The sequence below is a fragment of the Balaenoptera physalus genome (assembly GCF_965194825.1).
Source record: "Balaenoptera physalus genome assembly, chromosome: 1".
Taxonomy (NCBI): domain Eukaryota; kingdom Metazoa; phylum Chordata; class Mammalia; order Artiodactyla; family Balaenopteridae; genus Balaenoptera; species Balaenoptera physalus.
The window spans coordinates 127,769,984-127,792,824 of record NC_138882.1 but is presented as its reverse complement, the minus strand read 5'-3'; the positions used below and the strand labels follow the sequence as shown (position 1 = coordinate 127,792,824).

The 22,841-nt window shown below is 36.4% G+C and overlaps 1 protein-coding gene and 1 pseudogene across 5 annotated transcripts; both read left to right on the top strand.

The window, feature by feature from the left end:
* Positions 1-2,924: 2,924 nt before the first annotated feature.
* On the top strand, positions 2,925-22,570 carry IFI44L (interferon induced protein 44 like). 4 transcript variants are annotated; one of them, XM_082420595.1, is made up of 9 exons: positions 2,925-3,721; positions 8,056-8,549; positions 9,075-9,123; positions 9,854-10,049; positions 16,301-16,453; positions 17,914-18,085; positions 21,439-21,539; positions 21,816-21,990; positions 22,145-22,258. In XM_082420595.1, the coding sequence occupies exons 2-8, from the start codon at positions 8,066-8,068 to the stop codon at positions 21,984-21,986; spliced, it is 1,326 nt and encodes a 441-aa protein (XP_082276721.1). In that variant the 5' UTR covers positions 2,925-3,721; positions 8,056-8,065; the 3' UTR covers positions 21,987-21,990; positions 22,145-22,258. The 4 variants fall into 4 exon arrangements, with proteins under 4 accessions (XP_082276721.1, XP_082276724.1, XP_082276723.1 ...); XM_082420596.1 differs by lacking the exon at positions 2,925-3,721 and adding an exon at positions 3,738-5,387; XM_082420597.1 differs by lacking the exon at positions 21,816-21,990 and having other exon boundaries at positions 3,612-3,721; positions 22,145-22,570.
* Positions 10,056-16,292, top strand: LOC309641053 (chromodomain Y-like protein pseudogene; annotated as a pseudogene). Its single transcript has one exon. The product of its transcript is annotated as a chromodomain Y-like protein pseudogene (transcript).
* Positions 22,571-22,841: the final 271 nt, after the last annotated feature.

The following is a 22,841-nucleotide window of genomic DNA, read 5'->3' as shown; positions in this document are numbered from 1 at the left end:
CAAATGCCAGAGCATGAATTCCCAACACTCTGGGAGAGGGATTCAGAAATGAATAAATTGATTTAAAGAAAATGATGATTTAACACACTTGAGTTGGAAGAGTGAAATTTATATTTCTTTTAAATATATTTCTATTTTATGCTCATGATTACTGTGAACATTTTATTATGCAACATTCTTCTTCATTTAATAATAAAAATGTTAAATGTAGTAAAATTGGTAAATTTGACATTTTTCATACCACAGTTTATTGTAGCCCCAAATGTGAAATTACATAAGTATTGTAGGGTGTTCTTCCTGAGCCTAAGTCTGAGTATCATGTTAAAATCAGTTCACTGTTCATCTACAATGCAGAATAATAAGAAATCAATAAATGAATAGTTGTATGTTTAATCATACGGAATGGAAATTATTTAATCATAGAAAAATATTTATTTTCATTATTTTTATTTTCTCAAAGAGACATTTTTCTTTAAATATGCTCTACTTTCTCTTTAGAAAATGGGTCACAATGGTCATGACCAGGCTCTTCTTTAATCTTGGGGGTTCCTAAATTGTCATTCATCTGTTTAATTTAATTCATTCTTCAAATGTATATTAAGCAGCTGAGGAATAACAAGCAGAAGTGGAGACTAACCACAGAGGAGAAAGAAGAAAGCCTAGGAAGGAAAAATGTTGAGGAGGAGGAAAATAGAAAAGGAAGGCATTATGGGATGAGGAAGCAAAATAAGTGGAAAGAAAACAAAATGTTCAAAGCAAGACAGTACTGGGAAGCTAGAGACTCTGAGTCTGTATCCGGAAGAGGCTGCAGAACAACAGGAAGTGCGAAGAAGGAGAAGGAAGGCAGGGCCATACCTTTCTGTCCCTCGGGGGAGGCAGCCGTGGCTCTCTGGTCTTCCTGACTACACACAGCTTGGGGGATGCTCACTGCTTTTGGAGGTGGCCCCCCTATTCAGCTACAGGAATAACTTAAGTGACAAAACCCTTTGGCCATTTCACTCTTTAAGGCCTGAGTCTAGGATTTAGAGTCTTACTCTAGGCAGACCTGGGAATCTTTTTTTTTTTTCCTGTTTGACTAAAAATTTTTTTAAATTGAAGTATAATTGGCTTACAATGTTATGATAGTTTCAGGTATACAACACAGGAATAAGAAGAGCAAATGGGCAGCAATATGGATGGACCTAGAGAGTAATATACTTTATGAAGTAAGTAGACAGAGAAAGACAAATATTACATGATATCACTTATATGTGGAGTCTAAAAAATAAAACTATATGCAAAACTGAAAAAGACTCACAGACATAGAAAATAAACTTGGGGTTACCAAAGGGGAGAGGGAAGAGAGGATGGACAAAGTAGGGTTATTGGAATAACAGATACAAACTACTATACATAAAATAGATACACAACAAGGATTTACTGTATAGCACAGGGAATTATACCCATTATCTTATAATAATCTATAATGGAATATAATCTGCAAAAATACTGAATCACTATGCTGTATACCTGAAACTAACACAGTACTGTAAATCAGTTATACTTCAAAAAAAAAAAAAAAAGAACAGATAGATGAATGGATGAATGATTAAATAAATAAATGCAAAAGGTTAAAAAGTGGTCTCTTTGATCTGTCTTGCCCTTTGTGATAGTCAGAAATCTATGATGGCTCCCCCCATGACCTACATCCTTGTGTAACTCTCTACCCTTGAGTGCGAGAGAGATCTGAAAATGATGGGATATCATTTCCATGATTAATTTATTGGCTTTAAAAGAGAGATTATCTTCAGTGGGTGGGCTTGATGCAATCAGGTAAACCCTTAAAAGAAAGGGGCTCTCTCTGAAGGAGATTTGACACGAGGGAGATTCTGCTGCTGGCCTTGGAGGATTCTGTTGCCACCATGTCCTGTAAGCCTCAGATGAGTGAGACCATTGGCAAGGAACTGGGAGCATCCTCTTGGAGCTGAGAGTGGCCTCAGGCTGGCAGCCAGCAAAGAACAGGGGACCTCAGTCTTACACTTTCTAGGAACTGAATTCTGCTGTAACCCGAAAGAGCTTTCCCAGAGAAAGATGAGACCACTCCTGGCCAACACCTTGAGTGAGAGACCCTGAAGAGAGAATTCAGTTGAGACATGCTGGCCTCCTGATCCATGGAAAAACTGTGCCATAATAAATGTGAGTTGTTTCAAAGCCTCTAGGTTTATGGTATTTGTTACAAAGCAAGAAACAACAAATACACTTTTCTTTCTAAGACATTCAATTTTGACCATGCCACCCCCTGCTTTTGGAGTGTGAATGTTGTCTTACTGATAAAAATTCAATTTAAATAAGACTTTTTCCCCCCAGGTGTGTATATATATATTTTTTACTTTGTACATTTTATTTTATGTTTTTTAACATCTTTATTGGAGTATAATTGCTTTACAATGGTGTGTTAGTTTCTGCTGTATAACAAAGTGAATCAGCTATACATATACATATATCCCCATATCTCCTCCCTCCTGTGTCTCCCTCCCACCCTCCCTATCCCACCCCTCTAGGTGGACACAAGGCACTGAGCTGATCTCCCTGTGCTATGTGGCTGCTTCCCATTAGCTATCTATCTTACATTTGGTAGTGTATATAACTACATGCCACTCTCTCACTTCGTCCCAGCTTACCCTGCCCCCTCTCTGTGTCCTCAAGTCCATTCTCTACGTCTGCATCTTTTAAAACCCTGATCACCTCCCTAGCCTCATTGCCTGCCAATCTGATGTTGTCATTCCATTCCAGACAGACTGAAATAATTGGAGATCTCATAACACTGTGCTCTCTCTTGCTTCACTTCTTCCTTGTAATTCATGTCTCAGTCTAAACTTTGATCTTCTAGCAAGCTTTTTCCTAATGCCCTAAGACTGGGTGAGGCCACCATCATCCTGGTCCCCAGACAATCTCGTTCTTATTCCACTTGTAGCCCTCGGCACACTAACATATTTGTCTGTGTACCCGACTGTCTCCCTGAGTACACAGCATGGTCCCTGAGGGCAGTGGTTTTATCTTACTCAGCATTTTCCTTCCCAGGATCTAAGTCTGTATTGAATGAATGAATGTATAAACAGGAAACAGGAAAAGAGGCTGCACACTGCCTTATGTATGCATTCAGGAAAAGCCAAATCATAACCTGTTTGTTCCAGTGCAGAGAGTCTGGGTTTTGAATACCAGCTGGCTGCACCACTCTATCAGCTCCATTACTTTGGGCAAAGTCTCTTAATGTCCTTAAGTTTTATTTTCATACTCTGAGAAATAGGGATGCTAATAGTGTTTACTGTATGAGATTATTTTGAGCAGAAACTAGGAAAATGCAGGTAGGTGCACAGTGCCAAATACATAGTTATATGCACAAGAAATTATTAACTATTAGTTTTATCACAATTTTTAATTAATAATTGCCATTTCATGCATGCCTAGATGTGGGTTGCAGAGGGGACCAAAGATCTTTTTCATGTGCTCAACAGGAATCTTTTTTTGTTTGTTTTATTGTTTCCTGTCTCTTTTTCACTAGAGAAAAAGAAACTTAACAGCAGGTGGCTTGCTGTCTCCTGATGGTTTGCTGCTTTGAGTTTCACTTTCCTTCCTTATGAACAGGAAACCACTGATCTCAGCAGAACCTTCAGTGTCCCAATTGTGGCTGTTCCATAAATCAGAGAGAGCAGTTTAAGCCTCGTCCAACTCTGAAAAACCGGTAAGTGACTTGCTGCCATCCAATGTTTCCTAGCTGTGTGCGAAGAAAGTTGCCTGTTTTTCTTTCTTTGAAAAAAAGTTTCAGAGTGAAATCACTGCTAATGATCATGTTTTCTCTTTCAGTGGTTTTGTTTTTTAATGAATATTTCAAAAACAGGGAACTATAGAGAATAAATGAACTCTACTGTAATCTTATACAGTTCTATCTGATTTTTAGAATGATTTGCTTTATTTAATTAGAATGGTTTGGTTTTTTTTCCCTTGAAAACCAAAGCATTACAGATCCTGTTGAAATTATCTAAGAGTCTCTCCTACATTATCTTCCCTTCTCTTCCTTCCCAGAGGGAAACACTACCCAGACTCTGGTATAAATTATCATCATGCTTGTTTTTATGCTTTAACTGTATATATGTATGTATCTAAAATGATCTGATCTCTAGTATTGCTTTTTGTATTAACAGTTTATTTATGGTATCATACTAAGAGTCTCATTCTCAACTTGCTTTTTTCCAATTAATTCTTTGAGCTTTATCCATGTTGATACAAATAGGTCTAGTTCAGTCACTTCAATGCCCTTTAGTATTTCCTTGTATGAATATGCCAAAATTTGTACATCCAATCTTCTAACATCACCATAAACGATGCTGCTATGCATATACTTGCTTTCCAAAATGTTGCATGCCCATCAGGACAATGTAAGTATTCTTGAATTTCTATGTCCTGGTCAACTGTTAGTATCACTGGACTTTTGTTTGATGTGAAATGATATCTCATTATTGTTTAATTTACAGTTCCTTGTCACTAGAACTATTGAACATTTTTTCATATGTTTATAGCCCATTTGAGTTACTTCATCCGTGAATTTCCTGTTCACATACTTTGACTACTTTTCTATTAGGTTGTTTGTGGTTTTCTTATTTATACGTTGGATAATATTTGTAGGATAAATGTGTTTTAAAGTTGCATTGTTGTATCTTTTATTGTAAGAAAAACTTAAGTTTTAATGTAGTCAAATTTATCTTTCTTTCCTTTATAGTTTGTACTTTTAGTATCTTATTTTAGAAATCCTTCCCAATACAGAGGTCATAATGATACTCTCCAGCATTTCCTTCTAAAACTTTGCACATTTAGTGCCTCACATCAACTGGAATTTACCTTTAAGGATGTTATGAGATTATGAGGATCATATGATTTAATTAAAATTCTTTTCCTATAGAGCTATTACTTGCTCTCCAAGCTGAGTAATCAGTTGTGTCAACTTTGTATTTGGTCAAGTCCTCGATTTCACGTTCTGCTTTACCTCATGTTTATTTCTCTGGATTTGAACCCCACAATAAAGCCTCTGCATGTAAACTCGGCCTTAAGCTTTGTTTTCCAGGGGACCCTGGCTATGAAAGTTGGTCAGTCTCAGGGCTCTTGACTATCTTAGTGCCACTCTCACATTCTCCTAATTATCATAATTTTATATGTCTCAACTTGTTTTTCTTCAAAACTCTCTTGGCTCTTCTTTGCTCCTTGAAATATAATGTGAACTTTCAGATCATCTTCTTACATTCAATGGAAAGAATGTTTTTGGGCTTTTGATCGAGCTTGCACTGAACTGAAAGATAAATTTTGGAAGAATTGATATCGTTTTTAAGAAGGCTTTTCTCATCCAAGAAAGTTGGGTAGGTTTTTATTTGGGTCATTTTTCATGTCCATTATAACATTCTTCATATAATTATCTCTTCAGAAGTTGCTCGCATATTTAAAAAATTTACTCCTAGGAACATTATTTTATTTGCTGCTTTTGCGAATGAGGTTTAAATAAAAAATCTGCTTCACTTCTTTTTTCTTTAGGTTTGCTAATATTTTGCTGAGGATTTTTGCATCAGTATTTAGGAGTGAGACTAGCTTGCAAATTTCCTTGCTTATAATGCCACTGTAATGTGTTGGTCTCTAAATTATTCTCTTGAAGTGTTTAAGATTGTAAAGTTGATCCCTCAAAGTTTGGTTTAGCTATTGGACCCACTTATCCTTGAGTTTTATTTGTGGGAAGTCTTTAATGATGAATTCTGTTTTTTTAAATGGCTATGAGATTATTCATTTTTTTCTATTTATTTTCATATCAGTTTTGGTAAGTTTTGTTTTTCTCAGAATTGGTCCATTTCAAATTTGCCTATTTTCAAATTTATTTTTAAAAAATTGTTCAGCTTAAACAATATTTTTATTGTTTGTAGCATATATACATGTTCTTGTCTATGTTCTTGACCTTGATACATTGTCACCCCACCACCTTTTTTTCTTTATCAGTATCAGCAATGTTTTACACATCTTATTATTCTTTTTAAAAACTAACTTTGGTTCTGTTGATCTTCTCTTTGTATACTTATTTTTGCTTTATTAATTTTTGCTTTTACTTTTATTATTTAATTTCTTCTTTTTTCTTTGTGTTTAATTGGCTTTTTTTCTTGACGTTGTGAAGTTGAAGTTTATATAATTCATTTTCAGCCTTTCTTCTTTTCTAATACATGCATTTAATTATATACATTTTTTACAGTATGTTTTAGCTTTATTTCACAAGTTTCAACAATAATATTTTATTATCATTTATTAAGTTTTCCAGATCTCATTAAGTTTTCTTATTTGATCCAGGGATTTCTTAGTAGTAGATTTCTTTATTTTCTAATGTATTAGGGGATCTTTTTTTTTTCTTCTGATTTCTAGCCTATATTCTTATTCAAAATTATAGTACTTTGAAATGTTTTGAGATTTGCTTTTTTGAGTTTTGTAGGACTATTTTAATATATGTTCTATTCCTTCCTTCTCTCATTCTTAGACTCTAGTTGCACAGATGTTAGCTAATTTTACTGTACCCTCTAGTCTCTTTTGTCCTTTGTTTTTCTTCCTCTTCTTTTTGTCTCATTGTTTCAGTTTGATATAGTTTCTTCCAACTAATTATTCCTTTTAAGTGTGTTTAACCTTCAGTTAAATGTATCTTTCAAGTTTTAAATTTCAGATATATTTTTTTAAGTCCAGAATTTCCTTAAAAATTTTTTTTTCCATTTTACTGTCAACCATTCAATCTTATCTTTAACTTATTTGAACACACCAAGCTTAGTTATTTAAAAATTGCTATGGGTAATTCCATGATCAGCATGGATTTGTTTCTATTTTCTTTTCTATTTTTTCTCTTGGTTTTCTATCATGTTGTTTTGTCTGCTCTCCTGTGTTTATGATGAGTGTGAGACATTGAATATCAAGAAAATGTAGAGGTAATTTAAAGTTAAGAAAATGTTCTCTTCATCCAAAGTTTATATTGCATCTGTCTTGTAGCTAGAGACACTGGCAATCCTCATTTGTCTTAATCTGATTATAGATTGAGAAGACTAGAGATGAAATTAAGTCTATCTCCCAGTCCACTGGTGCTTCTTCTCTGTAGCTCATCATAATTGTTACGCATGGCCTCGGGGAGGGTTGTGAAGGCACCCTCTTTGTTGTGCTATATTACCCTAGCTCTATGAATCTAGCAAAAGCTTTGCTGAACTTCTTAGCATCTTCTAAAGTTGACAGATGCATCAAATGCCAAGCTTACCTCTCTGTCTTCACTTCTTTTCCAAATCTTAGCCAATAACATAATTCTTCACTGCTTTTTTTTCTCTCTAATACTTTCAAATATATCTGTTTTACAGTTTATCCTGTGTTTCTAAATTTTCTTATTGAAAGAATTGGTGTGATGGCTAATGGTCTATTTTGCCACTTAGGACCTCCCTATTTAATCCTCTCATGTTTCAATTTCTTTCTTTGTACACTGTTTTCTGAATTAATTTCTCATTTCTATCTTCAAATTCATGGGTTGGCAAACTATGGCCTATGTGCCAGCCATCTATTTTTGTAGAAAAACTTCTATTGGAACACTGTCATGTGCATTTGTTTAAATATGCTTTGTGGCTGCTTTTGCCTTACATTGGCAAAGTTGAGTCACTGTGGTAGAGACCTTATGACCCACTTAGCCTAAAATTTTTACTATCTGTTATTAAGAAAAAGTGTGCTGATCCCTGTTCTAATTCATTAATTTTTCTCTATTTTTTTAATCCAGTCTGTTTATTTTTTTCTACTGACCTTAAAAAATTAATGATATTTTAAATATCTAAATTATCTATTTTTTCATATCTACCTATAGTTTTATATATATGCATATATATGTATATATGTGTATGTGTGTACTATATATATAGCCTTATAATCCAAATCCAAATAAGTGGGCGAGAGGCAAAAATAACTCACTGGAACTAGTATAGCAGAAACCACAATGCTATACTACTCTCTCAAACTATTAATTTTTTTTCTCACTAGATACAGAACAATGGCAGTGAGAACCACACTGACATGGAATGAGGAAAAGAGTCTTCAAAAGCTGCTTGGAAATGTTTCTTTGATACTTCTTTATAAGTCTACTGTCCATGGAAACAGAATTAGCAATATGCATAATAGGTGCATTCGTCAGGGATCCACTGTAACAATGATTTATTGCCCCAAGAATAGTTTTGGTATCTTTATGCTTGGGCATTATCCTGAAATCTCTGAAAGTTTTAGAAAGCCAAATACTTCCATCTATTTTTCATTTCAAAAGAATAAAACAATGGAAATGACAGCTGCATTTTTAAATTCAACATCGAAAATTAGCAATGACCAACTGGAATTTCAGTTCCCTATTTCTCCCGTTCAGTACTTATCTCTAGATTTACACAAGAGAACCATTGTTATACCTAAACTTTTAGTGGAAAAATTAGGACTAAATTCTGACTTAGGCTCCCGATTTTTGGAATGTGAAGTTTTTCGAGTGGAAGGTATGTTAAATTAGATAATCCTACATTCTGGTTCTAGTCTTTGTGTTTGGTAGGTCATAATTAATCTACGTGAACAAGGAAAAAGGAGACAGACAATTGAATTTCATGCCACAAAATTTTTTATAAGCTCAAAAATGAAACCTGGAAGGCCTAAAGGTTATGGGGTTATTACCCAGAAAGAATAGGCAGCTTTGATCAAAGTAAGTTGAGAAGTGTGAGTGAAGAGGTGGAGATGGAGATGGAGAGAGAGAAAGGGTGGGGGGAAGGCCTCAGTATTTTGACACGTGACACGTTTTGGGTCAGCTCGAGGACCTCCAGGCATAATTATATGAGTTTGCAGAGTGACTTAATGTACAAAGAAGAAAATTTTAGCTCCTCTTCATCTCGTTATGCTGCCGACCCTAACTCCTAACCCAACAGCTCAGCTGGGTTATGCAAGAAGACTCAATACCCTATTTAGAAGGTAGACTTGGCCACATTAAACTAGACAAGTTTAAACATTATAATGCTGTTTATTTCCTTTAGGAATTAAGGATGCTGCAGGCTACATAAACAGGATAACAAGAGCCACACAGTAAGTTAGTTTCTTGGACTATCTATTACTCATTTCATTACTCACCAACTGTATAAATGGCATGAACAAATAGTAAAATTAAAAATTGTATCACTTGGAGTGATAAAAATCGGTTATAGTGTTCCAGACATAATGTGTTCAAGACAATGTAGAACAGCAACAAAAACAAAACCACTACCAACTGAAACTTTTAAGATCCACCTGATGACAATTTGACTTCATGTTTCACTTTGGCCCTGTTACATTCAAAGTTTTCCAGACAGAGTCAAGATGACCATTTTAGAAAATTCCTCTGAATCCTTTCCTTGAGAATAAAGTTTTCGAGGAACCTCGGAAAATTTTAAAAACAAAGTCCCTTCTCCCCAGTTTATAGATAAACACCTGCATTGCATTTATTTTATTTTTATTTCTCCTTAATATAACCTTTTTACTGAAAATTCATCTTCAGTGTTACTGTTATTTCTTATTAGATTTATATGGTCTAAGGCTAACAGTTTAGCAATGATTTGGTTGCTGGTTAATGTTTAACTTAGTCAGATATAGATAAGTGCATTTTCTTCAAGCACAAAATGTATAACCTTAGACCCTTTCAAGTCATATGATAGATGTTAATATCAAAATAATAAGTAAGCATTAAACCATACTTTTCTGAGGGAAGAAAAGCGCCAGGAAAATTGTATTCTTCCTTATGGAAATTTGCCTGTTGTATTTAACTACTGCATTTTTACAGGCACAGAAATAGTCTCTTAGCAGACCTCAGAGCCTACAGGCCCTATGCAGACTTGGTTTCAGAAATCCGTATTCTCTTGTTGGGTCCAGTGGGGTCCGGAAAGTCCAGTTTTTTCAATTCAGTGAAGTCCATTTTCCACGGCCATTTGACTCACCAAGCCATAGTGGGGTCTGATGTCACCAGCATTACTGAACAGGTAAGTTATTTCAGGATTTTCTGAGGATTTCGTTTTATGGATTACAATTATTATTTTATAAGAAATGACCATGAGAAGCAAAACAGCGATTTAAACCTTCACAGGGGTAAATCAATCTATCAATGCTCCTATAAAGACTATCTTATTTGTAAATTAATAGATTTAAGGAAATAAGTATAATACTAACACCATTTTTAAAAATGTTACCTGAAAGACCTACCAATTACAGTGCAATATTTATCTAGAAACTTCCATTCTGTGCTTGTCAATGTTATCATACAAGCGAAAAGAATAAAGGGAATTAATAGAAAATTTCATAATCAAGCTGTGTTTTTCTATGATTGCTATAGTCTAATATTGTTATCTTCTGATTGGGAATATGTTGTACATTGTCAATGCATAAGTTAGCATAAGACAGCAATAGCTCATTTTAGTTTTGTGTCACATTCAATAACTGAAAGCATTTTCTAGGACTTTCAAGAATCACATCTTATTTCTTGATGTTGGCTATATTCTATCCACTTGAGTGGCTTTATTATGATATATCAGCCTAGCCTTAGGAGCCAAGGCAAGATACCACAACAGCAAATCAGGACATTAAGCATTGATTGAAATGTTTATGTTTGCTAAATACTGTGTTGCAATAGAGACCTAAGGGCAAATAATACTTGGTCCCTTTACTGAGGGATCTCAGGGACCAATGCAATTAATAAAAAAATAAGTAGTATTCAATGTGATAGATGCTATAATAGCGGTACTCATCAGGACAGAATTTCTCTGCCTTTTTTTTATGTTGAAAACTCCTAAGGCATTGCTTTAAGAGAAGATGTAAGTCCTGAATTCCAAATAGAATGCAAATACTATATACACTGAAGGAAAACAGGACAGAGTATTTGTGAAGGAAATGGAATATTTTATTGCTCAGAGACCCTTCTTTCTGAAGAATTGAAGTAAAGGAAACAGGTTAATGGTTAATGTCACTATGAATGTGCCTATTGATCTTGAAATTTTATAATGTACTTTAAGTATCTAACTCTAATGCTTCATGTAATTCCTTTCATGTTGAGGTACCAGTAAACCCCATTCACTTAGATCAAAATCTCCAGTGGGATTGCTCCTAGGCATTTCATGGAGCAATGGGAGCTTTGACTCCATCACAAATTACAATAGGTTGAGATTCTTGGGAGAACTGAATAAGTGATTGGTTGGGCTGTTGAGCAGGGAAAGAAAATAACCTCTAATTTAAGATATTAGTCATTGTTCTGCCGAGATGTGGCATGGCTTTAACTCCTGATCTGAAGAGTCTTATCTTGAGTGGTACAGACTGTCGAATACCAATCGTTCGGATAAATTTGGAAAAGGAGTAAACTCGTGTATGTTGGTCTCCACCACTAACTCACATCAGGTTGAAAGGATCGTTGACAAAAGGAAAAACAAAAAAGGGAAGACAGAGTATTTGGTTCGGTGGAAGAGCTATGACAGTGGGGACAACACCTGGGAGCCGGAGCAGCACCTGGTGAACTGAGAGGAGTATATCCACGATTTTAACAGGCTCCACACCGAGAAGCAGAAGGAGGGCACTTTCACCAGAACCAATCGGACCTCCCCGAACAATGCTAGGAAACAGATTTCCAGACCCACCAACAGCATCTTTTCCAAGGCTTCTCCTAAATCACTAATAGTCGGCAAAGAGCACGGGCCCAAGACCAGCCCGCTGTTTGCCGCCGGCCAGAAGTTCAGGAAGAACCCAGCCCCGTCCCTCTTGAACCGGAAGAACATGGACCTGGCCACGGCAGGCATAAAGATCCTCGTGCCCAAGAGCCCTATCAAGAGCAGGACCGCGGGGGATGGCTTTCAGAACGAGCACCCCGAGAAACTGGACCCTGCCGAGCAAGGGCAGGAGGACACGGTGGCGCTGGCGGTGGCGGCCACAAAGCCGGTCGGGGCTCTGCCGGGCCCCGGTGCCGAGCGGCCGCGGATGGGGGGCCCGGCCCGGGATACCCCCGCTGGTGCCTCAGGTGTCCGGCCCCCTGACCGCGGCCATGGCCACGGGGCTAGCCGTGAAGGGGAAAGGTTCCTCCCCATTCACGGACGCGCTGACAGCCAACAAGACCACCAACCTGCAGACGTCGGTCACGGGAGTGACGACCGGGAGGAGGAAATTCATCGACGACGGACGAGACCAGCCCTTCGACCAGCGGCAGTGAGGCAGACGGAAAGCACCTACAGGTACAGGGACATCGTCGTCCGGAAGCAGGAAGGCTTCACCCACATCCTGCTGTCCACGAAGTCGTCCGAGAACAACTCACTCAACCCAGAGGTGAGGGCGGAAGTGCAGAGCGCCGAGAGCACGGCCGCCACCGAGACAGCAAGCCGGTGCTGCTCGGCAGCCTGGGCAGCGTCTTCTGCTGCGGCCTCGACTTCATCTACTTCATCCGGCGGCGCCTGACCGACGACCGGAAGAGGGAGAACACGAAGATGGCCGATGCCTTCAGAAACTTCGTGAATGCTTTCATTCAGTTTAAGAAGCCTATCACTGCAGCCGTAAACGGCCCAGCCATTGGACGAGGAGCGTCCATACTGCCTCTCTGTGACGTGGTTTGGGCCAATGAAAAGGCTCGGTTCCAAACACCCGCTGCTATCTTCGGACAGAGGCCAGACGGCTGTACCACCGTTATGTTTCCCACGGTAATGGGAGGAGCATCTGCGAACGAAACGCTGCTCAGCAGGCGGAAGCTGACGGCGCAGGCGGCGTGCGGCAAAGGCCTGGGCGCCCAGGTGTTCTGGCCCGGGACCTTCACCTGGGAAGTCATGGTCCGCCTTAAGGAGCTCGCCTCCTGCAACCCGGTTGTGCTCGTGGAATCCAAGGCCCTCGTGCGCTGCAGCAGGAAGCTGGAGCTGGAGCAGGCCAACGAGCGGGAGTGCGAGGTGCTGAAGCAGATCTGGGGCTCGGCCCAGGGCATGGACTCCATGCTCAAGTACCTGCAGAAGAAGATCGACGAGCTCTGACGGCCGGGCTGCCCCCAGATGACCCCGGAATCGCATGGCGCAGGGCGGCTGGGGCTCCCCGGGGCCCGGACCCACCCTCCCAGCCTGAAACACGTTCACTTGGCGCTCACGCTTGGAAGCAGGACTTGAAATAGCCAAGCAATTTATTACCAAGGAGTTTCTAAGTACTGTAACTTTAAAATAAATAACTACAAAGCTCCTTTGTCCAAACGTCATTATTTTATACTTAATACACACACAGGTATAAAAGTATAATGGAGAGCTCTGGGCTGCTCTTTGAGGCTCTAATTTTTGTTATCTTTGGCTAGGACTGTATAAAAAAGAAGTGTGTTTTCCTAGTTTGGGTGTCAGAAAAGTCTGGAATAATGTTTGTTTTCCTTGTTTTTTACCCTCTCGAAAACAGAATCTAAAGAGGTGTTAGCCAGCCTCGCCTCCCCTGCCCCAAATAGAAATACAGAAAAATCTGAGGCATGCCCTTGTCTCCAAGAAGGTACAAAACCTCAGAGATGGAAAATTCTAAATCAATGGGAAGACTTATCTTTCAGGATAAGTACTTCTGATTAAACACCCACTGATGAACATACCCCCAGACTAAAACGCATGTAGGATTCACGCTGAGAAATCAATTGATTCTCCCTTCTTTTTTAAATATGTCCGATTCTTACCCAGTTGACAGGAAGAAACCACTCTCTCTAGGGGAAAGCTTGTTTTGCTGTATTAGTGAATCACTGAATAGCAGTAAGTATGATATCTAAGTTATAAGTTAATCTTAGTGGGTATATAATTAGTTTTTCCTGACCCTTTTGAAAAATAACTACATAAGTGCTTCTTGTTGCTGGGTGAAAACTACTACTTTATATACAGTTTTGGTTTTCTATTTGCAGATATGATTGATGTATTACACCAAAAATAAAAGTATTTTTATGTTTATAAAGTGTAATTTTTAGGTTCACTTAGAATATATTTTATTTAATAAGTTAAAATTCTTTTGGCACACTATTAAATGCAGAAACTCCTTTTTAAGAGAAAGAACTACCTTATATCGACGTTTAATGTTCTTGGTCTCTGCTTTCATGTCAACACAATATACCAAGTACAGATTGCTGTCTGAAGAGTGCCCTGTGTAAATAGACACCCGCATTCCTGCCAGGAGTGGGGACTGATTCCTGATTCCAGATGCCTACCATTCAGTAGGCTTCTGAGCTCACAATCATATGGAATGTATGAAGAATGAAATAAAATCAAAACCTTATTTTGTACAGTTTTGACATTTATACTTAAAACTGACCACCTCCTGGCCTCGGAGAGCTGTACAGCGTGTAAATCTGCCTTTACCCTGGATTGGTTGGTGCAGTAATTTTGCATCTTTGGGACCTACTTTTTTCGTTCAATAGTTTGAACTATATATAAAATGTACAATCAGTAAAGTTTTTATAGAATAAATATTCAGCTGTGAAAACTGGTTAAATGAAACTAATATTTCTTAACACATTTGAAAACAAACAAAAACACAAATTACAATAGGCTACAGGGGTATTCTCCACTTCCTCGTTTAGAGTGGGAGAATGGTGATTAGAGTATTGTCTGGTGTCTCTGATAAGTCCTTTTCTTTGTGATTCTTCCCAAATCTTCCATAGTTGTGTCTATGTTGGAAGTGTATTTGACCAATAAATAAAGTTTTTTCAGAGTTTTCCTGAAAAATAGTCTTGGGATCAGATTGAGTGTGTCTAGAAAAGAAGCTTTGTTAAAGTAGTGCTTCTTAAAGTGAGGTTTGTGGACCCCTTAGAGTCCCTGAAACTCTTTTAGGGGATCTGTGAGCTTAAAACTGTTTTTAAAACACTAAGATGCTTTTTGCTCTTTCTAGTGTATTAACATTTGAATTGATCAAACAAATATAATTTTATCTGTTGGCACCTTAGCATGAATCAAACAATGGCACCAAACACTACTACAGTCACTGTAATCTTCCCTACCACTGAGTTTGCAGTAAAAACAAACAAAATGCCAGTTTCACTTAAGAATTTCCTTGATGAATCAGTAACGATTATTGATTTTATTTAAACTCAACTTTTAAATGCACATCATTTAAAAATTTTGTGTGATGAAATGGGAAGTGCATATAAAGTGCTCCTAATGCATGTCAAAATATGCTGGTTGTCTAGCAAGGGCACTGGTGCAACTGAGTTGTAAGCTGAACTTTTCTCATATAACATTTTTGATTGAAAAGACAACTGAAAGACTTGCTGAGTCATACTTGGGTATTTGGTAGACATTTTTTGAGAAAATGCACGAAATGAGCCTGTCACTTCAAGGACAGCAACTCACAGTGTTTGTTACCAAAGATAACATTTGAGATTTTAAGAAAAAATTAGAACGTTGGGAAACTTGTATCCACCACTTTGAGCTTGAAAACTTAAGAACTTAAAGACTTATCTAATGAGATTTATGATGGTATTAACAAATATGATGTTTTAATATTGTACAATGAAATGTGCCAATATTTGGACCATCCAGATAAGACAGTGAACCAATATTTTCAAATGACCAATGCATCAGGTTACAAAATCATGGATGGATAAAAGATATATTCAAAGTGTAAGATAGATCAACGAACTTAATGTAATAGTATGAAAACGTCATGAATTTCACATTGCAGCTAATCTTTGAGAAATTATCACTTGTTCAGCTTTGATGTATTATTAATGAGGAATGTCCATAATTCTCTGAAAGCTGTTAAATTAAATACTCCCTCCTTGCCTACTACATGTATGTGTGAGGCCAGATTTTTTTCATGTACTTCAACCAAAGCAGTATATCACAACAGATTGACTGCAGAGGCAAATATGAGAATCCAGCTCTTTTCTATTAATTTAGACATTAAACAGAATTGCAAAAAGTAAATCAATTCCACTCTTTTCTATAACTTTTTTGGAAAATAATTTTTTTTGTAAAATTGACAATTAACATGTAACAGGGTCATAATTGTATTTTTAAGTGATTTAAGAAATATTTAAAATTTTTTGTTTTAATTTCTAGTACGTTACATGTCAATAGATATAACTCACATGAATAAAATAACTTTGGGACCCTCAATAATTTTTAAGGGTCTAAGTTGACCCTGAGACCAAAATGTTTGAGGACCACAGTTTAAATATATTAACCAGTTTCTATTTTTCCTATTGCCATGTCTTGAAGGCTAGTTGAAGAATGAACTTTTATACTTGATGTGTTTTGTTTTACAGTATAGGATATATTCTGTTAAAGATGGAAAAGATGGTAAATCTCTGCCATTTATGTTGTGTGACTCCATGGGGCTGGATGAGAAAGAGGGAGTAGGCTTATGTGTGGCTGACATACCCCACATCTTAAAAGGCTGCGTGCCAGACAGATATCAGGTAAGAATCCTTCAATGTCTAAAACATTTCAAATCATTTTCATCAATGCTTTTCATTGACTTTTTACCCCAGGCAGTTTCAACTGTCATAAAGTGGTTTTAACACCAACCAACACTGCTGTACTTTAATAAGTATTCATGTAAGGAAAGTAGATAACAGCTCTTATTTTCTATAGCATTAAGAAATATAGCCAAAAGGCAAGATTCTACTCATATAGGTTCCAGGGAAAGTTCAGGAGGAGCTGTGTTTATATCATTCTTTACAATGATGTAAAATAGTAGGAAAGTAGTAGTATAATCTCTTGCACTTTAATAATCACTTAGGCAAAATATTGAAACAACCACTTTTTGTTGAAGTGTGATGTTATACTGAAAGTAATCAGGCTTCACTACTTAAATACTTAGATTCAAAGGTTGGCTCTGCCACCAATTAGGTGTGTACCCATAAGAAAGTTACATACTTGTCTCTGTAAGTTTTGGTTTTTTCATGTGTGTGTGAAATGTAGATAATGCTAATGCTCATCTCATAGGTGGCTAAGAAGATTAAATGAGAAGATGTACTCTAAATTCTCAGAAAGTTAACCATTATTATCACCTTTCTTTTAGGTACAATAAAATCAGCCTCAGTTTCTAAGCAGTGACCTCCTTTGCCTCTCAATTGTGCTTGATTGGAAACCTTAACTATGCACTTATTTATTTAAAAACTGTTGATTAAAAACTAAATTTGTGTCAGATACTATGCTAGTTTTGAATATGAACATAATCCTATCCTTAAGAAGCTCACAATCTAAAAAGACATAAAGATACAGGGAGGAGGAGTAGAGCAGAAAAATGGGAGAAATCATAGACATATAAGCACCTTCATTTTTCACAGCACAGAGTCAATCAATTCAGTCCAACATTGAAACATAGAGTTAAAAAAATAATGAACCCAGCCTTGTATTATGTTTTGTAATTATTTTCTTAACCCTGGAAAGATTATTGTCTTGTGGTAAGGAGATATTAATTTAAAATTTGGTATTTTTTTCACTTTAGTTTCTTTTTCTTCTGTAAAATTAAAAGAAATTATAGTGTTTTAGTTTAAATGGCATTTTCAATATATTTTTCTCTTGCCTTTTCTCTCAGTTAGTGCATTTAAGTATGCAAGAGTTTTGAAATTAGGTTTTAAAAAAACATTATTTGTACTTTTCTGAAATATTTCCATTATGGATAATTAAGTTATAATCACCATTTTTGCCAAAGCAACGGAGTGTGTTGTTTTATAAAAAAGACATAATGGCGCCATGCTAACAGTGGAGAGGAAGTATGAAAGGCGTGCTACTAACTAATCTGGGGAAGGAGTATCTGGGGGAAGGGAAGGTTTTGGCTTGGAGGTTAGTGGTGGGCATGTTTGAAACATGAATTGTATCTGAAAGAATTCAGCAGAGACTCTCTAAATGTTACCTTATGTTTCTATAACAGTTTAGTCCCCATAAACCAATTACACCCAAGCATCCTACTTTCATCACCTCTCCGTCACTGAAAGACAGGATTCACTGCGTGGCTTATGTCTTTGATATCAACTCTATTGACAATCTCTCCTCTAAAATGGTGGCAAAGTTCAAACAAGTTCAGAAAGAAGTATTAAACTGCGGTGAGTCTCATTGTACTTATTAAAATATTTTTACTTGGAAATAATGATATATTCACAAGAAATTGCAAAAAGAGTACAGCAAGGTCCCATGCCCCCTTCATCCAATTTCCCGAGCCCTGGGTTAGTTGGTGGAAACAGCAGATGGAGATCATCCAAAGGCTTTATTGAAAGCAGGACCCTAAATCCTAGTCTTCAGTACTTAAACACTAGAAAGGCCATAGTTTTTTTTGTCATGTGTGATTTTCCTGTGGCTAGATAGGGGAGTCACCTCCCCACATTATATGACTAGACCAGAAAGATTAAAATCGGGAGATATAACACTCATAATGTTTGGTATAGCTTTGTCATTTTGTCACATGTAGATTCGTGTAACCGCCACTACAATCAAGATACAGAACTACTCTATCACCACAAAGTCTTTGTCATGGTATCCCCCAATCCTCACCATCCATAGATTTTGGCAGCAACTAATCTCTCCTCCACCTCCATACTTTTGTCATTTTGAGAATGTTATACAAATGGAATCCAACAGTATGTCTGATTTGAGACTGGCTTTTTTCTCTCAGCCTATTATCCTTTGAATTCCATCAAAGTTGTTGTGTATATCAATTGTTCATTCCTTTTTATTGTTGAGTAGTAATCCATGGTATAGATATTCCACAGTTGTTTTAACCATTCTTTATCAAAGGACGTTTTGATTACTTCTGGTTTTTGGCTATTGCAAATAAAGCTTCTTTGAATATTAGTGTGCAGGTTTTTGTGGGACATAAGTTTTCATTCTCCTGGGATAATTCCCTGAAATTGTGATTGTTGGGTCCTATGCTAAGTGTGTGTTTAATTTTTTAAGAAACCACCAAACAACTCTTCAGAATTACTGTACATTTTATATTTTAACAATATATGAGAGATCTAGTTTCTCTGTATTCTTGCTAGTATTTGCCATTATTGCTATTTAAAAAAAATTTAACTCTTCTAATAGGTGTATAGTGATAGCTCATCATGGTCTTAATTTGCATTGCCCTAATGATGAATTACATTGAACATCTTTTAATGTACGTATTTGTTTGTATGTGTCTTCCTCAGGGAAATATCTCTTCATGTCTTTGACCTATTTTCTATTTGGACACTTTGGTTTTTCACTGTTGAGTTTTAAGAGATCGATAAATTCTAGATACGAGTCAATTATCAGATATATGGTTTGCAAATAGTTTCTCCCAGTGCTTAGTTGTCTTTTCATTACCTTAACAGAGACTTTCACAAAACTAAATTTTAAAAATTTTGGTGAGCTCCAATTTATCATTTTTTTTCTTTTAAGGATCATGCTTTTCATTTTGTGTCTAAAATCCTTTACCAAGCTTTAAGTCCCCAAATTTTTTCTATGTTTTCTTCTAAAAATTTTATAGTCTTATTTTTTACATTTGAATATATGATTAATTCTGAATCACTTTTTGTGTAAGATGTGAGGTGTAGGTCAAAGTTTATTTTATTTTATTTTTGCCTATGGATATTCAATTGCTCCAGCACCACTTGTTGAAAAGATTATCATTGCTCCATTGTATTGCTTTTGCACTGTTGTCAAAAATTTATTGTCCTTGCTTTTGTGCATCTATTTCTGGGTTCTGTATTCTGTTAGCTTGATCTATGTGTTCGTTCTTCTACCAACACCACACAGTCTTTATAACTGTAGCTATATAATAATAAAAATATAGGTCTTAAAGTGCGTAAAATAATTCCTCCCACGTTATTCTTATTTGTCAAAATTGTTTTAGCTATTCTAGTGCCTTTACATTTCCATGGAAATTTTAGAATTACCTTGTCTATTTCTACAAAAAAATCTTGGTGGGATATTGATAGTTTGTTAGCTCTAGGAAGATTTTTTGTTGAATTCTTAGGATTTCATGCCATCTCAGATGGGGACAATTTTATGTCTTCCTTTTCAATTTGTATGTGTTTTATTTCCTTTGCTTGTCTTACTGTCCTGGCTAGGACTTCCAATACTATGTTGAATAATAGTGGTGAGAGCAGATACCCTTGCCTTGTTTCTGATCTTAGGAGGAAAGTATCCAGTGTTTCACCACTATGATGTCAACTATGGGTTTTTAATAATAGTTCTTTATTAAGTTGAGGAAGTTCTTCTTTATTCCTACTTCTCTAGGAGTTTTTTTTTCTTTTAAATCATGAATGGGTGTTGAATTTTGCCAAATGGTTTTTCTCCATAGGTTGATATGATCATGGGAGTTTTTTCCTCTTTAGCTTGTTTGTATTGTGGATTATATTGACTGAATTTGAATCTTAAGCCAACTTTGTCTCCCTAGGAAAAAAACCCATGTGTTCATGGTGCATAATTCTTTTTATGTATTGCTGAATCCTGTATGATAATATCTTATTAAGAATTTTTGCCTCTATATTTATGAGGAATATTGGTCTGTAGTTGTTGGGTTTTTATTTTTTGTTTGTTTGTTTTTTTAATTTCTGTGGTCTTTGTCAGGTTTTGGTCTCAGGGTAATATTGGTGTTATAAAATGAGTTGGGAAGTGTTCCTTCCTCTTTCATTTTCTGGAAGACATTGTGTAGAACTGGTATTAATTTCTTTTTAAATGTCTGGTAGAGTTCTCCACTAAAGCCATCTGGGCCTGAAGATTTCTTTTTCAGGAGTTTTTAAAACCACAAATTCAATTTAAAAATAGTTTTAGAGTTATTAAAATTATCTATTTCATATTAGATGAGTTGTGGTAGTTTGTAGTGTGTAGTTTTAGTCTGTTTCTTCTAAGTTGTCAAATTTATGCATGTAGAGTTGTTTGTAGTATTTTCTTATTCTTTTTATGTCTTTGGGGTTTGTAGGGATATCCCCTCTGTCCTTCCTGGGGAAGCAGTTATTAGTAAAGCAGAACTTTGATTCAGTTAGAAGCCGAGTGTGATTTATTCATCTGATCTCTGCGGTTTGAGGGAAAAGGCAAGAGGTCCTTAGTAGAACTGTGAAATCAGTGTACTTTGCTTTTATAAATGCTCACACACAATCTTCCTCACTTTCTCTTTCTTGGGGTTCTTTTGTAGTCTTCAAGATTCAGCAACCACTTTTACCCCCTGGCCACTTTAAAACACACTATTTGAATGGAATAGTAGCTGATTGCAACTTAGTGAATTTAATTGCATTTAGAAATGATCTCTCACTTTGGAAGAAATAATTTCTCCTGTTAGAAGAACTTCAAGTCCCATATTGAGATTTCTTGGGGATATTGCATTCTCCTGATCTTAACTTTACCTTACAGAGTACTGTTTTCACACATATTTAATTACCTTGTTGATACACTGCTGTTTATGATATAAAATAACTGATTTATCTATTTGATATAGGTGTAGCACATGTAGCATTGTTTACTAAAGTGAATAATTGCTATGAAGTTCTTCAAGACAACTTCTTAAAGATGAATAAATCTATGATTTCTCAAAGCCAGGTAAGGAATACTTTTCGCAACTAGATAGTATTGTAATAGTGTTGTACTGTGTGTGTGTGTGTGCGCTCACACTACATATTCATGGGTAAATGAAGAAATGGATCAATTGCCTGGTTGATTCAAGTTTATACCCCACTTTAAAATAATGATCTGAATTATAATTATATTCAGAAAATAATTTATTAAGCCATTACTTTTTCTGTTTCTTGAATTATATTTAAATCAGTCAAATTTCAGATATAAGACTTATGCTTATTAAATTCATTTTTTCCACAGATACAGAATGCCAACAAGATGCTAGGCATTCCTCTTTCTAATATCTTGGTGGTTGAAAATTATGCTTCAGAGCGGGAGATGGATCCTTTAAAGGACATTTTGATCCTCTCTGCACTGAAGCAGATGTTCCGGGCTGCAGATGACTTCTTAGAGGATTTGCCTCTTGAGTAAACAGGTGATCTGGCCCCGTTCTGCTCCTCTCACAAGCTTTTGGAAAAACTCTAAGCTATACCTCAGTTGGATGGCTGGTACCCATCTGCCTGTTCTAGTGCTGACAGCCATGTTACAATATGTGCTTTGTTTTCACTCTTTTTATGTTTTGTTTTCAGATGCAATTGTGGGAATGTTCCAGTTCTGCATGCGACATCAGTTGCCTTGATTCAGACACTTGGCCCAAACCAGGGTTGCTGACAGCCTCTTTGAGACTCTGCTTCTATTCATGTTTTACTTTCTGTCTCTGACAACATCTAACTGATGGTTCCTTCTAGGATCAGTCACACCTCCAGTGCAAAGGCCAACCTTAAGCAGTGGTGGGCCAACATATGCTCTATTGCAAACCACCCTTTGTATTTCTGCACTATTTACAATTTAATTTATATGACATCTTTCTAAATCTCCTCAGCAAAATTAACTATTCCCTTATTATTTATCCATAACACTTAATTTAAAACTCTATGCAAGTACTAATCACATTGAGTATAAACTGGTTACATAGTTATCTGCTTTTCTAAATAAATTGTGAGTCTTTTAAGAAACAGAGTTTGGATTTTACTTATCTTTGTATTCACAGAAATTAGCATAGTGCCCGGCGGGGAGCAAGCATACCTGCTATTAAGCATCTCTCTCAACCTCCCCAGAGTGATACCATGTATTTAAAATTCTCTCCTTATAGAGGAGAAGACTGGGAGAGAATGAAATGCTGGGGATAAATAAAGGAGGGAGAATGTTTCACTTATCTCTGGATGACAATATGATTTAAGTTAATTAAAAAGAACAAGTATTTCTAAAGGACTTACATTTTGTGTC